This window comes from Sceloporus undulatus, chromosome 6, assembly GCF_019175285.1.
Source record: "Sceloporus undulatus isolate JIND9_A2432 ecotype Alabama chromosome 6, SceUnd_v1.1, whole genome shotgun sequence".
NCBI classification, from domain to species: domain Eukaryota; kingdom Metazoa; phylum Chordata; class Lepidosauria; order Squamata; family Phrynosomatidae; genus Sceloporus; species Sceloporus undulatus.
Genome location: NC_056527.1, coordinates 62,504,319 through 62,520,523, shown reverse-complemented (window position 1 = coordinate 62,520,523; position 16,205 = coordinate 62,504,319). Strand labels below are relative to the sequence as shown.

General features: G+C 38.0%; 1 protein-coding gene across 3 annotated transcripts in view; it reads right to left on the bottom strand.

The window, feature by feature from the left end:
• Positions 1-3,983: 3,983 nt before the first annotated feature.
• The window catches only part of SEPTIN7 (septin 7), a 73,012-nt gene continuing 60,790 nt past the window's right edge, over positions 3,984-16,205 (bottom strand). For all 3 annotated transcript variants that reach the window (XM_042473288.1, XM_042473287.1, XM_042473289.1), the window contains 3 exons: positions 11,391-11,526; positions 8,141-8,280; positions 3,984-4,250 (listed from right to left, as the gene is read on the bottom strand). In XM_042473288.1, the coding sequence (XP_042329222.1) occupies positions 4,211-4,250; positions 8,141-8,280; positions 11,391-11,526 (316 nt within the window). In that variant the 3' untranslated portion in view covers positions 3,984-4,210. The remainder of the gene's footprint in view (positions 4,251-8,140; positions 8,281-11,390; positions 11,527-16,205) is intronic.

Sequence of the window (16,205 nt, the reverse complement as noted above, 5' to 3'; positions counted from 1 at the left end):
CTAGTAAGTTAGGGGACTCTGGGAACTGTAGTGTGAAAAGGAACATTCTGCTCTGGTCTTTTCCATGGTGCCACTCCAGTAATGGAAATCTCCCCAGGAGATTGCCTGGCATGAAGCTTGTTTTCAGGCACCAGCTTTTATTTGCCTATTTTTTATATCTAATCAATTTTACTGCTCTGTGGCTTTAAAGTAATTGCTTTACATTGCTGTTCTTATTGATTACGGACCAGGATTTTAAAATGTTTGTGTTTTATAGATTTACTTTTATGAAGTAGGTTATGAGTTGTTTATTTTTTAAAGCAAGGGGATGGTAGAAATAGAATAAAACAATAAAGCTTGCTGTGTTAATATCTGCTTCCAGTCAAAGTTTTACAGCAATATAACAATAAAAGGCAAACACAGATAGATAGATATAGACAAAAATCCATTATATAGTGCACACACTTTTTCACATGAGATTATGCCAGGCAAATCTCTTGGGCAAGGAAATTCCAAAAGTGGGGTGACATAGCTGAATGGACTCTTAGGTGATTTTTAGGCCATAATTTATACATGAACATATTTATTTGTTTTCAACACTGTAAGCAATAATACGGGGAGAGGTTTCTATAGTATTATGTATTATGTTGCCAAGTCTAGAACTGTACCTTCTCCCAGGATTTTTTTTTGGGGGGGGGGAATGAATAATAAAAGAAGTATCTGCAATGAACAGTATTAGTCAATGTATTTTGGGGTGAATTAAACAAAAATTAGAACAACTGAAACGTTTGTCAGAATTTCTACTCCTTCAAAACTATGCTGTTAAAAGATTTTCACACACACAAATATATATATGTATATGTATTTTTTAAAAATCCAGTGGACCGCCACAGATACAGATGCTGCCAACCTGGCTGTACACTAACTAGTGCCAAATGGGCCTGGGCTGAGAGGGGCATTGTAGTCCCAATGCTTGTTTGTCTTTTCATTGGCTGCTGTGGAATCACCTCATTGGCAGCTTGGAGAAATCTAACAGCCAAGATTACAGCATTGAACTAAACCAGTCTGAGGAATCAGAATAGTGGGAGATGGAAGACTCCATTGCCTTTTATTCACATCTGAATAGAAAATGGCAAGTGTACTCTATGCCAAAAGAGAAGTGCAAGCTAAAGGTTTCCTGCAATAAATGGCATCTGTGGAACAAGAGAGAATTTTGCTTCAATGGCTATTTCAAGCTGCCGGAAGTGAGACAGTGTTTGGAAGCCTTTACTAAACATTTTTTTTAAAACGACGTTAATCCCTATAGTGCTAGGTGTATATTACTAACAACATAATGTTTCCTGAGTGGGGAAACAATGTTTGAAGAAGAAGCAATGTGAAGAAGGCTGTTCACACAAGTTATTTTAAAAAGTGCAGCAGTCCCTTGGTATCCACTGTGATAGGCTCCAGAATAACACATTCTTATATACAATGGCACAGTAAAATGGTGTCCCTATAAAAATAGTAAAATCAAGATTTTTTGGAATATAGAAACCTCCAACAATACTTTCAAGCCTTGGATGGCTGAATCCAGGAACATTATCCATGGATACAGAGGTTCAGCTGTGACCTTTCACTCAACCTGATAGATTACATGAAAAACTCTATGTAGTTTTAGGACACAGGTAACAGAAGGTGTTTGGGCACTTCACTAAAGAGCACAGATGATTTATGCCATTGTTTTCTCTGCTAAAAGCATTTCTCTAAATAAAAAAGCCACGTTCTCATAGGGGGCAACCCAAAGATGAAGAATGCTGCCACCACCCGTTCAAAGACTGGTACTGTCATGAACATTACCCATTTGGTTTAATGATACTTTAGGGATACAACATGCTGCACTATGTGCAAAGATTGGTGAGAATTTGCTAGTCACCCCGGTATCCACATATGCCTCATCCTTGCATTCAACTATCCACAACTTGAAGTTTTCACTTGGAAATCTATATCTGAATGTATCCAATTCTGGAGCTCTGTGAATCAACCACTGACACAACAGTTCACACACTTCTTAAAAAGTGGGATAACAAAGAGCGAGTGTGGTGTAGCTGGCTTGAGTATTAGGCGAGAGACTGGAGTTGAATCATTACTCAACTGTGGAACAAACTAGATGACCTTGCTGTGTAGCAGTCTCAGAAGGCGGCAAAGGCAACGTCCCTCTGAACAAAAATTTGCCAAGAAGACCCCAGGTTCACCATAAGTTGTTTAACTTGAAGGCATACACCAACAAATTTTAATAAACAAGCACCTTGACACAATTCCCTGAAGAATGTTACAACGGCCTGCATAGTTGAACATTTAGGTTTAAATCAAACACTCTTAGAATACTGCTATAACTTGTAATATATATATATATTTATAAATGGAATACACACAGAGAGAATATTAAGGCTAAAGTAACAATAAGAAATATGACTGTCATATATTTAGGTACATTTACAATTTGAGATGTTCCTTGGATACTATTTTTGGAGTAGTGCCCGAATGAGTAACAATTCAATTTAAATCAGTGGTCCCCAAACTGTGCCCTTTAAGAGATTTTGGACTTCAGCTCCCAGAAGCCTCAATCATGTTGGCCAATAGTCTGGGATTCTGGGAGCTGAAGTCCAAAATCTCTTAAAGGGCACAGTTTGGGGACCACTGATCTAAATGCTTCCACTAGGGAGGTAAGTACAGATTCACTTAAATCTGAAGTCAGAATAGGAGAGAGTGGGGATCAACCTCAACCGACTGAGATTTAGAGTCAACAAAGTACAAGTCCTATAAGCAACTTTTTAGGTTAATAGTGAGATAAAATGTCTTCAGTATTAAAAATACACATGTCACTTCAGTTAACTACAAGCCTTAAGTACCATCTACTAAAATCCTTCAGAGATAATTTAGGGAACCTTTCTGTTAACAAGAATTATTCCTTTTGATTTACAGGTACCAAACCAGAGAACTAGAAGGGATCTCAATTGTCATCTTGTCCTATCCTCTATTAATACAGGATGTCCACAGCTCAATATTCTGACAGATGGTCATCCAGACTCTGCCTTAACATCTTCATCGATCAACTTCCAAGTTATTGTGTCCCACTGTCAAGCAAACCCTTTTATCTGGACAATTATAATGTAACCATCGTTCAAAATGAAAAGCAATAAAAACAGAGAAGGATGCTACACAAATCCAGTAAGAGAATCAAAACTTGAGTATGTTACATCACAACATTGTTTATTATGTGACTTTTTACAATACAAACAAAATACAGAAATGCAGTATATGAAGACAGCTAAATGCAAAATGGTGACGTTTCCCAAGAGGCCATGATTCTCATTTCTAGAAGACAAACTGCACATAGGTAGAAACAGATTGGTATTTTAACTCCACATTTCCCCCTAGAAATGACCTATAAATGCATTTTCCTGCTACTTACCATAAAATGTAAAAAGGGAGTTAAAGGAAAGATTTTATTCACTGGTTCCTATCATATGAAAGAAACTACATTCTATTTAGCAGGGCCAATATATGGAAAATATCTAAGTTATATGTTGTTATAAAAATGAAGCAGTAAACTCCTCTGACTAAAGTAGTTACTAAATGAGAATAGCATATATTTAAAGAGTCCAAAAAAAAAAAAAAAAAAGAAAAAAAAGAAAAGGATTGTTATAAAAAGCATTTAGGTGCCCCATAAGCCGATACGTTTGTCTTTCCATGTGTACTTTTAAACAATGGAAGTGTCAAAAATAGGGTCAACTGTGTTAGACTAAATTACATTATTATATATGCTGCACTGAATGGAATTTTCTTTTTAATAATAGAAGCATAGTTCATATTATATTATGGCAATGTATCCTTATGGAAAACCTTCCCAAGTCCTTTTATACTGAAATATCCTGTAAACAAATCAAACCACCAGAACATGATTATACGACAATAAAATGTTATTTTGCATTAAAATGACTTGGTATTTCTTTTTTTTTTAAAAAAAAAAAAGGGTACTTGAGAGTAGTTTTCCCCCCTCTAAGTATACAATACCTTAAACAATTCAAGGCATCTCAAGTGCCATCAATATTAACAAAAAAAATTTGTCATGCTGTTAAATCCACAGATATGGATACAACTGGTGCAAGATTGGTCAAACAGATCCAACACACACTGATGTCCAGACTGGAATATTGGCAACTTAAACATAACTGGTGGTCAGTAAATATACTTAAAATATCTTCCCTTTCTTTTTGTTCTTTTCCAAAGTTCTGTAAAAGATAAAAAATGAAAATACAATTCAAATATATTTACATGTGAGAGTTTCCTTTTCTTGTTTGGTTTGGACACCACATCATACGGTAATCTATCATAGGAGATTATCGCACACCTCTTTTTGCCTGATCTGGGCACAGGCTAGGCAGAAGCTTAAATGGGTGAAAACAGATCTTATCACAAACCTCTGTGCCCAACTCGGCCGCATCGCATACCTGATCCGGACTCCTGGTGTACTTTTCGAAAAATGATACTTTATGTATGCCAAGAATCTGGATTGAGTATGTGATGCGGCTGAGTTGGGCACAGAGGTGGGCGATAAAATCTGTCTTCATCGGACTAAGACCATGCCCAGCCTATGCCCGGATCAGATGAAAAGAGGCATGTGACAATCTCCATACTCTTCATTTTAATATTCCAAACTTGGAGAGATGCTGCCCATGTGACTCAGGACAAATTGAAACTGTAGAACATGTGCTTTTCCAGTGTCTCTTTTATATGGATTTATGTTCTCATCTCATCATCCTCCGATTTTTCGGTGAACAATCTCTTACTTTTCTGCTGCTTTCAGATACTGATTCTGCTGTAACATATAAGGTGACTAAATTCTGTGCAGCAGCAATTAAAATACAAAGAATTATGATTAGCACTAGAGAACAGATACCATAGAAGGGTATTCTTACTAACTGCTATATATCTATTTGAAACTTTTAATATTCGGCATATTGTAAATGTTAACTTCTTTTATTTGGTCTATGGCTGTAAATAAATCTCCTCCTATTCATTTAGATTATCAACCATATGAACCACCGGTGGATAAACTTCAAGCTCAGAGCCACATGCAGGAGCCCCACTTTTGCAGCCTTCTGCCCCCCTAACTTCTCTGAAACATCTTTTTTCAAAAAAAAAAGAGAGAAAAGAAAAGAAAAGAAAAGAAAGAAAGAAAGAGGAGCTGAACAGATAGCCTGTATGAGCATGCTTAGTCCCAAGCAGTCCCGGCTTGGAGGTGTGGTGTTTAGATGTGCCACACCCCCAAGTGGGATAAAAGCCGTACAGTATTAGCAATTAGATGCCAGCCAGCTTCTCTCCCACTTTGGGGCATAGTGCTTGGACGCCACTTTCCCCAGAGGAAAAGCCAGCTCTATGGGGGAAGGAGTGACTTTTTTTTTTGCCCCAAATAGGAGAGGATCTCATCTGCTTCTTTTTAGGGCGGAATCTGGCTGGATTGGGGCCAGACATCTGTTTGCCCTGGCCCTGATCCAGCCTAAAAGGGGCTGCTCTAAGCCGCCCATTTTGGGCTGTATGTATCCTCCCCAAAGAAAGAAAGTAAAAAATAATAAAAATAAAAATAAAAAAGAAAGAAAGAAAAGGAAGGAGATTCCTCACTCCTGGAAACCTGACCATGTGGGTATAACCAGGCTTCCTAGTTCCACCCTTACATGGCGGGAGCTTTTGGAGGAGACACAGTAGTGGACCCATGGTGTGGCAGCCTGGTAACTGACCCAGCTGGAGACCATGGGCAGGATACCCATGTTATACTGCCCATCTGTTTAGGCCATTAATGATTTAGAAAAAGATACTGGAGGAATGCAAATGGGTGAAAGACTATCTTAAGAACTTTGGTTTGAACTCTAGATTGATGGATGATATGATGGAAGACAGGAATTTGAAGGATGAAGAAGAAGAAGAAGAAGAAGAAGAAGAAGAAGAAGAAGAAGAAGAAGAATAATCAACTAGATTATGGATGGAAGAGGAGAATTGAGAGGTTAGTGTTGAGCATGAAGAAAGAACTTGAGATGGAGGTCTGTAGTCAAACAAGTTGATAAGATGCAGAAATGATTTTGGAAGACCTATTTGAGGAGGAGAAGACTGGAGGCACTGGTGAATATGCAGAGGAGAGGAAAGACATTGACTGTCGAGCAGAGAATGGCATGTGGGGAAGGTTTTAGAAGGAAAATATTACATTTGGCAGTTATTTAGATTTTTGTGGAAGGGGAAAAGTGAGGGTAAAAAGGATATAACGGGACTATTCTTTATAAAAATATATTCCCCCCTCAGGGGTAAGCTGTTGATTGCTGCCCAATGTGTGCAGCTGCAAAGGTCTGGCCTGAAGGTGAAATTTAAGTACGAAAGAATGAAGAACTAAAAAAAACTGAAGGTGGAATTTAAGCAGGAAAGAGTAAAAAAAAATAAGAATTCATTTTTCTGATTTAAGATGTTAATATGGGGTCTCTTGGTGAAAGTTGATTTAATATAGAGAAAGTGGCCATAAGCATGTTGATTTAAAAAAAATATTGAAAATAAATAATTATTAAATTTGACACATATGGATATGAATATGATAATAGGGTGTATAAAGCATTAGCTAAGGAAAGCTAAAATACTTTGTGGAAGGTTGAGAAACTGAGTTGAAGTTAATAATAGGTTATTGTTAAATGGGAAACTAAAGGAGATAATTTGACTAGTTTATGATAATAAAAAAGTATCTATAGTTAAGAGGCAAAGTGATATGGCTTTGCTTAACTTAGAATAGGGGAAGAGCAATCATAATAGCTGAGAATTGCTAATAAAGATGCTTTCTAATAATGCTTTCTAATAAACATAGTTAATATGTATATTTTATAGAAATAAGGTTAATAATTTAGTGTACAAGAGAAACACTGTAAGCTTTTATAGATTAACATAAGTTAATCACAACTAAAGAGAAGATTCAAGTTGCTCATCTTTCTTATTCCTGCTTTTTTTGCTATCTACCATATGTATTTGACTATAAGTCTGCCTCATGCATTAAGTTGAGAGCAGGCTTTGGGCCAAAATTACGGATTTTGATATGATCCATGGATAAGTTGAGAGTAAAACTTAAGCCATGTAAAGAACGTAATGGATGAAGCGAAGGAAATCAATGCCAAAAACTTACAAAATTTTGGCAGACTGTCTGTGCCCACCCTAAAAAGGCTGGGAACGATGATAATCATGGCTATGTGATGTGGGGGGCAAAGTGACCAGTCACAGGTATGGCTAAGAAAGTGCACACATGTGAAAAAGGATAAAAAGGCAAAGCTAATTAAATAGTGACTATGCTAGCAGTGATGTAATAACTTTAACTTCAATGTGATAACTCTGCCTGATTTTAACCCAGAAAAGCTGACAACCCTACACAAATGTTTTATTCAAATCCTTCGTAGCCTGATTCCTCTTGGCACTCCCTCGAACGGAAGTGTCAAAGAGCTGCCACATCTGATATTTTCCTGCCCAGGCATTCAAAAATGTCGGAAGTGGCACAACGGTATAAAGAGTAGAGGGTGTCAGTGCCCCTTTAATGTGCTTTTGGGACAGATTAAGCTCTCACATCTCACCCTTACTTAGAGAAAAGAATGGCTCTTTTTTTTCTGATAAAAGTACAGTATTTACATTGACACTTGGATAAGCTGATAGAGGTTTTTGGGTCAATTTGTTTTACTAAAATTTCTAGACTTATATAGGAGTATATATAGTACTTTTTGTCTGTTACAGACTGCCAAAATAAAGCTGCTTTGGTCTCTTTGGAGGTATGCTGTTTAAATGATGCATGCATCCTAAGGATCCGGAAGCTGCACAAAAGCTGCACTCCAGTGCTTAGGAATGGAGTGTGGCTTTGGCACAACCTCCGGACTCTTAGGACTCATGCATCATTTAAATAGCATATCTCCAAAGAGACCCCAAGCAGCTTTATTTTGGCAGTCTGTAACAGGCCTTTTTCTCTTTTTTCTGTCCTTTTTTACCCCTTGCTGTTCTATATATTGTTATGGTTTTATCTTATAATTTTGAAAATTTAAAATAATAATAATTATTATATTAAAAACTTCAAAAACTATCAGCAACAAATACAATCAAGACATCTAATTACCGCGATGAATTCTGTTGCTCCAAAATACGTTGCTGAGCTTCCCAGTTTGCCTTTTCATCCTCAAATTGGCGGCGTTTTTCCTCCAATTCTTTGTGCTGTGCTTCCAGGTTCTTCTTCATTTGCTCATGACGTCGCTGGAGCTAACAAGTAAGAATGTAAAACAGGGTAAGTTACTTATGTGCTCACTTGAGGATGTACCATACTACCAATAACTGATTTTTTTTTTCATAACTGCAATCCCCAAATCCCTTCAGCACTGTAGTATTTATGTACTACAAGGAAAATCTATTTCCCCTTGCTTCTCACAAAGCTTGGAGCTCCCTCCCCCCCCCCCCGGAGGTTGGGATGAATTTAGATTAAATTTTATCTTGGGGGGGGGGGTCGAAACAGACCGCCCTGATAGGGTGGATTAGAGCCACCAGAAAGAATGCTAGACTGAGGCCGCGGCAAATAGACGGCTGATGCTGCCAGTCTGTTCCGGCCCTAAGTTCCATTGACTTCAATGGAAATTAAGACAAGCAATGATTAACTTCTTACACTGATTTTCACCAGAATGAACTGCATCTAATTTTATCTGGATTCAGTCAGTGGCTACTGGCTTCCTTGGGGCTGGGAGGATGGATGGCAACTATAACTGATAGCAAGCCCATGTGTAGGCAAAGCCAGCATCCAGAATAGTGGAGCCAATGATAGTTCAAGATGATACAAGTAAAGTAAATTCTCACAGCAAACAAAAGCACTGCTCTGAATTGAATTTGTGTTTGCTGTACACAAAACACAAACTGAAGTTAGAAAACCATGATTTTAAAGAAATCACGTTCTCCGTAACACTTAACAATAGGTTAGTAAGGTATAAAGGACTCACTGGACATTATTATCATCACTCCAGAGCTGCTCTGGCAACAATAACATATTTAAGGATTTGTGTTTTTTTTTTAAACCTGGGTTGGCAATGATACAAATTGGCAAAAAAGAAAGGGCTCTCAGGACACTCTGTGTTTTCTTTTTCCACGGGTAGCTACAGCAATGTCACCTCCTTTTTATGTGTCATAACTACATGGTTTACTCCAGACTTAAAATATTCAAGATTCCTATGCACTAGGACTATCATGGAGAAAAGTCTGACTGTTTCCTCCAATTTCATCCTTTAGGAAGCCAATTAGAGGAAAAAGAAGAAGAAGAAAAAAAAATTCTGGCAGTGGTTCTCCAGCATATTTTGTAAGTTTAAGTGTATGTGGGAATGAAACCCTGAAGAATGGTATATAGCAGTATTTCTCAAACTCAGCCACAGCCACAGCTAACCCAGAAAATCTTTGGTTGCCCTCTGCCAATAGCCTTTTAGATGGACTGATGCCAATAGAAGAATTCCATATGTGCGCTATAGAGGCGTGTATGGGAGGAGGAAGTCACTAGAGAACAAAGCTGCTATATGCAAGGCTAGAGGAAAGGAAAGAGAAGAGCAAATTGAACAGGTAAATATGAAGAAAGAAGATAAAGAATAGGGAAAAAGAAAGTGAACTCTCTGCAACTGCTGAAGCTTAATAAAAACTGTAAATAGCTATGTGGCAGCCTGGATTTATTATGTCAGCAGACAACAGCATGGTGCATCTTCCATGGACAGGGTTAGGAAAGGCAGCAGAAGTGTAAGAGTAACCAAAATAAAATAAATAAGACCTGATGAACTGCAAGAGAAAGAAAGGAGAAGCATGCAGGGTTGCTACAGTACTATGGAGTCTGTATGAGTATGTCTGCATGGGAGAAGGAGGTGGAGGGGGGAGAACATGGTTGAATTATATACAAGTGATCAGAAGACAGAAGTTGGGAACAGAGGAATGAAACAGAAAGTCCTCCCTACTTCGTGCCTATGCAGTAGTACATTCTGACTGTACTGGAGAGTCATGGTACTCCAGAGTCGGCATGTATACTCAAATAAGTTTTAATTATAATACTGTATATGCAGCTAGAAATAATGTTTATATTTATTAAAATAAAAACTTTTTGGAAGTGAATAATATGTAAATGACAACATTGAGTGAGAAACATCTCATTCTAAATAAAATTTTAGCTCACTAACATTTATATAGATTACAGTCCAAAGAACTGGAGAACATTTATAGTTCCAAACATCTCAGGGTCATGTGAATGCATGTGATTCTCAAACAGCAACCTCCAAAGCCTCAGGGGAAATTCTTTTTGAAACAGAGGCGTTTCAAAAACTATTTGTAACATGGCAATGGAGAGAGAAGAGTCAATTTAAAAATTTCAAAGTATTTATGAATGCTTGTGCATGCCTTGGTAGACTCAACCTCCAATGAAATGCTCTTATATACAAAAGTATGTGCTGGATATCTCTTATTTTTACAATGTAAAGCTGAAGCTTAAGTACAAGGTCCTGTTTAAGACCTTCCAAAGCTTAACAAAGGTCATAACCCAGCATACTATCCACTAACTGTTGTTACTGTAAATATGTTATATGGGTGTCAACTTATAATGTTTTTTCAAAACAACGCAACACAACAATAAATTAGGCAAATCCTACATTCTTTGCATTTCTTTGGAATCTCAGAGGATCACTATTTGGCATATAAAACCATGCTTCCCCTAAAGAGATGCTGGCCACCTTTTGTTGTTGTATGCCTCCAAGTAGTTTCCAACTTATGATGACTTTATCACAGGGTTTTCTCAGCAAGATTTGTTCAGAAGAGGTTTGCCCTTGGCTTCTTCTGAGGTTGACAGTGTGTGACTTGCCTAAGGTCATCCTTACCTTCTTCCCTCTTTTTGGCCATCATAATTTTTATAGTAATTTAAGCATGTCAGCCTTATAAATCTATCCAGCCTAAGTCATATCAGTGTAAAGTCAAAATCAATTTTTGCCCTATAGTTAAATTCATGGCTTTAAAATCCACAATACTGGTATTATGCATAGCTGTGGTTACTAGGCAAATAGGAGATTTATTATTCATGCAAATGAACTAATTTCATTTCACTTGCAATACACATATAACAAGTTATCTATTGAGCCACGTTCCCAGAGGACTAAACGAATCATACAGTATAAATATTTATATTTACAATATTTGCTTTATTTGTATCAAGAGTGAAAATCATGAGGACTTGCAAATGCTGCTGAACTGCAAAGACCAAATCCAGCATAACCCAACAGTGCTGCATGTTACAACCCAACAACATCTGGGAAGAAACAAGATTCCTTCCTCAACCTCATCTTGATGATGGCATGCAGTATGTGTACCTCAGCTTCAGAATCCTTCAGTTTTTGAACTTTTTCTTTGACTTTCATTTCAAAGACTTGCTCCATTTCCATCTCCATTTTTTTCATTTTTGCCACATGCTCTCGCCTTTCTTCTTCCATCTGTGCCAGAGGACTCCTGCCATAAACCAAAGATGGTTGATGTTTCTGTTTTCTTTTACAAATGTATGACTGATAGCATATCGTTAGACACACAACAAAAGGAAGCAAGCAACATTCTGACAGTGATGTAATCTGTAAATAAAAAGGTGTCTAACAAACAGTTCAAATGCTTCTTCATCACATTTTTCTTTTATACATCCACAAAAGAAGATGAAACCAAGGGTAGGGTGGGTGGGCTCTGTTCCACCTACGATGGCACAACTTCCAGAAAAAAGGCACATTGTGAAGGAGGGAAAACACCAGACTTAGGCAGTGAGCTTTTAATACCACAGATCTGTCTAGTGCAGATTTGACAGATATTCCTGACAAGAATGCAGCATGACCTAAGCCATGAAAGAAGTTATACAGAATATTTTCTTTCGGCATGAGTGGTTTCGGGTTGATTTCTGCTACTACAATTTTGTTACTATATTAAATCACATATTTTAATTGATATCTATGCTGCATTCTTTGTGGCACTGAAGCATCTGGCACTTATTGACTGAATAGGTGTGATAGTTTGGAATGGTTCATGGCTGGTGAGACAAAGGGAGGATGGAATATTTCAATTTGGCTAGGAGGCTATTTAGTTGGACAGACACAGCTCAGTGGAAAGGTGCATAAAAAGAAGGATACAAAATAGGCTTTTTTGGCCAAAACTAAGAATAAGGTGTCTGAAAGAAAGTTACTTGGAATGCACAAAACTGGAAAGAAAGAATAGAGAAGAAATAGGAGGTGACAATAGGAACAAGTTACTATTTCACTGATCTGAGCAAACCAGCCAATTATTAGGTTTGTAACCTGACGATTTACTTCACAAAGTGCTTCCAAAGTTTTCAACACTGTTCTTGTAAACCTAGAGCCATTCCAATAGCTTTAACTGTACGGTTAAAAAGACAGAGCTGTGGTATTTAACTGCTATATTATATTCAGTCACAAATGTTTCATTATTTTTCTAACTAATACATCCATATCACACACGGCTGAAACACCAAAATATACTCTAGATTACAATCTGAACATGCTATGATCTAATCACAACTAAATTATTATTCAACAAGGAAAAAAAACAGGGGATGTGTCCAATAACACAAGTGCATTTATCACCAGTTGCCTGGACATTCATGCAACACAAAACGTGAAAAAATATAAATAAGTAGCAACCAACCAAATCAGATCTAATCTTCAATCTATCATATTATATTAAACTGATACTGAAATTTCTTAGCTATTTTTCTTTTAATTGCAATTGTTTAGAACCACAGACCAGTATGATCCCAATTAACTCTTCTCAAAAGGGCCTAGACACATGGGGAAGAATTTTTATTCTGTCACTAATATCATCATAAGCAGTGACTAGAAGATACCTGTCACATTTGTTTCAACCACATGAGACAGTACTACTAGTTGCAATTAAAGAAATCTGTAGGGACAAACTTCTGAATGACGAGGAACAATTCTTAAATGGCCAAGAGAAAAATTATTCCACTGAGAAAGACCTTAAGTAATGTTCTTCACCTGTCAGTATGGATCACTGTACAAAGAACACTTTCAAAGAAGGTGGAAAGAAGCAGCACATGAGTTCAACGTTGTTAGAGAAGACGGAATAAGGTAAACTGAATTTAAAGTTTACAAAAGAACAATATTGGGAAGTGAAACAGGAGGAACAAGTAAGGAAGAAAGGAAGAACACGGAAGCAAATGATCACCTTATGAAAACAGCCTATGAGAGTTTGTAAGCCCAAGATTCTGCTGTAACATTAGTAACATACAACCCAAGATTGTTTGAAAGATTGTGTGGTGTTAGCAAATGATAAAAAGGCAACATTATATTGAGACTAACAAATAAAATTGGCTCTCCTGCAAAAATTGTGTACACATGGGGAAAACAAGCAATCTGTACTGGAGTGTTATTTAGAATAAACTCACGATGTTCTTTTGAAAGAAAGAAATAGTCAGGGACTATTGTCAAAATACTTGTTACAGTCTCTATAACCTACCCAATATTTTAATAATTTAAATCAGGTTTGTATGTGTAGGACTGTAACCAATTAAATGCTATTTTGAAAAAAGAAAGCACACAAAGCAAATCTATGTAGTGCACAGGCAGACTTCACTGCTAATATTTCTTACAACAAGGCTTTCTTATTACAGGGAAATAGAACCATAACAAAACCTAGTACTTTAAAAAAATATTTTTGAATGTTTACTAAAGCTAGTGATGTTTAAAAAAAAAGGGGGGGGAAGCCTATTTGATTGTTAAGTTCCAGAGTGAAGTTTTATTCTATTGGTCTAAAATGCTGCAGAAGACAGTTGCAAACGAACAACTCCCTTTCATGCATAAATCTCCCAGACCTAGACAATCCAGTTTGTGTCCAGATAAGAGGAGGCTGTCTACCTGTAACTGTGGTTCTTTAAGTGAGTGATCATCTATCTGTGCATTCACAAATATGGGTCATTCTGTGCCTGTGTGGAGATCCTTGGAAGCTAGAGCATGTTTTGGCGATAACAGTAGCCCCATACTCACACAGACATAAGCTGTGTGTTCTCACCAAAACCCAGTTTCAGGCCTGGAATAAAGGGACAGTATGCAGGTTGTGTGAGTGCACAGATGAACAAAGAACTACAGTTACCTGTTCCTCTTCTTGATAGTCTCAGTGACTCACACATAAAGGAGAATAGCTAGTCTGCTAGACTCAACAGATACAAAAACTGTATCAGATTGAAAAAGAACATCCAGTCTATAATGAGAAAGGAACTTAGATGGCTATGACCATGTAGCTGCATGGCAGAGTTTCAGGACAGGAATCCATCTGAGATACGCTAACAAAGTAGCAGTTGCTCATGTCACATGAACTTTTACTCTTCTCAGAAAGGGAGTAGAAAAGGTAGATAGTATTTACCACCTGGTGGAAGAGTCATTGAGATGAGATCACCTTTCCCTGACTAGGTGTGACATAGGTAACAAACAGATGAGGAGTCTTCCAGAACTGTTTTGTCTGAGTGACACAGAACAGGGGTGTCCTTTTAACATTTAGGGTATGAAGGGTATGCTCCAGGTCAAAAGATGGCATTTGCTTGAAGGCTGGAAGAACCAGGGGATGGATGAGATAGAAAATGGATACCATCATAGTGAGGAAGGAGATGCCCATGGAGAGGACCATCATGCCCTATGAAAGCTAAAATGTGTGTGTGTGGAGGGGGGGAGCGTATACCCTTACCACTGCTAATTCACTGTCTCTATAAGCAGAGGTGATGGAGACAAGGTAGGCAGTTTTCGAGGAAAGAAAATGAAGATCAAATGATGTCAAGGGTTCGAAGGGTCATGCATAAGCTTGTAAATGACTAATGAGGGGCTCCATGCAGGCAGCAGTCCTTGATTAAGTGGATGGTGGTATATGTGCACCAACCAAGAGGAGGCAACTTACAGCTTAGAATGAGCACAGATGGCCACAAAATAGACCCTCAAGGAATAGTGCAAGACATAGCTATTGCAGACCTACTGTGGTGTCAAGAAGATGTATATGTCTGCGATTCCCAGCTGATTTCGATGCATTCTATGCCTTCTGTGCTTGTTGTCCTTGGGGTCAAGTCCAGTGCCTTCTGGTGGTGGCTGAGCGCAGAGCTCTGAAAGTGATATTTGCCTAGAATCTAACCTTCCAAGTAGGAACAAACAATCTGGACCTCATCCAAAGAATGAATATCCATCTCCCTAGCAATTATATCCAGAACAGGGCTAGAGAAGTGAGGTACATACACTGGAGACATTAGGATCTGAGATGAAGATAGCTGTGGCTCCTGGGTGGGAAATGAAAGTTCTGATGTGACTGAGTCGGTGGCTGGTCCTTATCTTTTTACTGTCTTCTTCATTGGCTCCACAGATTTCCTTTCTGCAATTGCTTCCTTAGAAATCCCCAGGAGTGAGAGGAACATCTCTAGGTTTCTGCACCCTGAGAATAGGTTTAGAGGCTTTTTGGGCTGTTGAGGATGAGGGTGCCAACATTTCTCCCAAGGAAGCCTGAACAACAGCCAGAAGGTTCTGTGTCAATGAGTGATTTGACTGGTGCGCCACACCCAAAGAAAAGTGGGAGCAGACAGATGCTGAAACAATATGAAGTAGTTTATTGCAAGATGTATGATCGGAAGCTCTATTGAGCCTTGCTTGCCGAATATGGACACAAGTCAACAGTGTGGTCCGTGCCAAGGCAGATGAGACAAAAAGAAAATGGCTTTCAGTGGGAATGCACAGCTTATATCCATGCAAGTGAGGGGGTGGAGTTACTGCCAAAACACACCTCTACAAGCTTCTGAGGATCTCTGTGCAGGTGCTGAATACCCATATGTGTAAGTCACAAAGCCCATGATGAAGGAGATTCAAATGTAGGATGGTCAAGGACATATCACATTTAGATAAAATATTAAATGAAAGGCAATACCAACAGCAGGAAGTAACTACTTCCTCCTGGTGTTGGTGAGGATGGAAGCAAGCTGACACATATAGCAGGTTGACTATCCTTGCTGGAACACAACACCTAATAGAATGAAACATGACCTCTGCAAGCCATTTATATGATATCTACATCTCTCTCTTAATTACTAATTCTATAGTTTGAGAATTCCAGTGTTTTCAAATGCTCTGATAACCACCTACAACTTT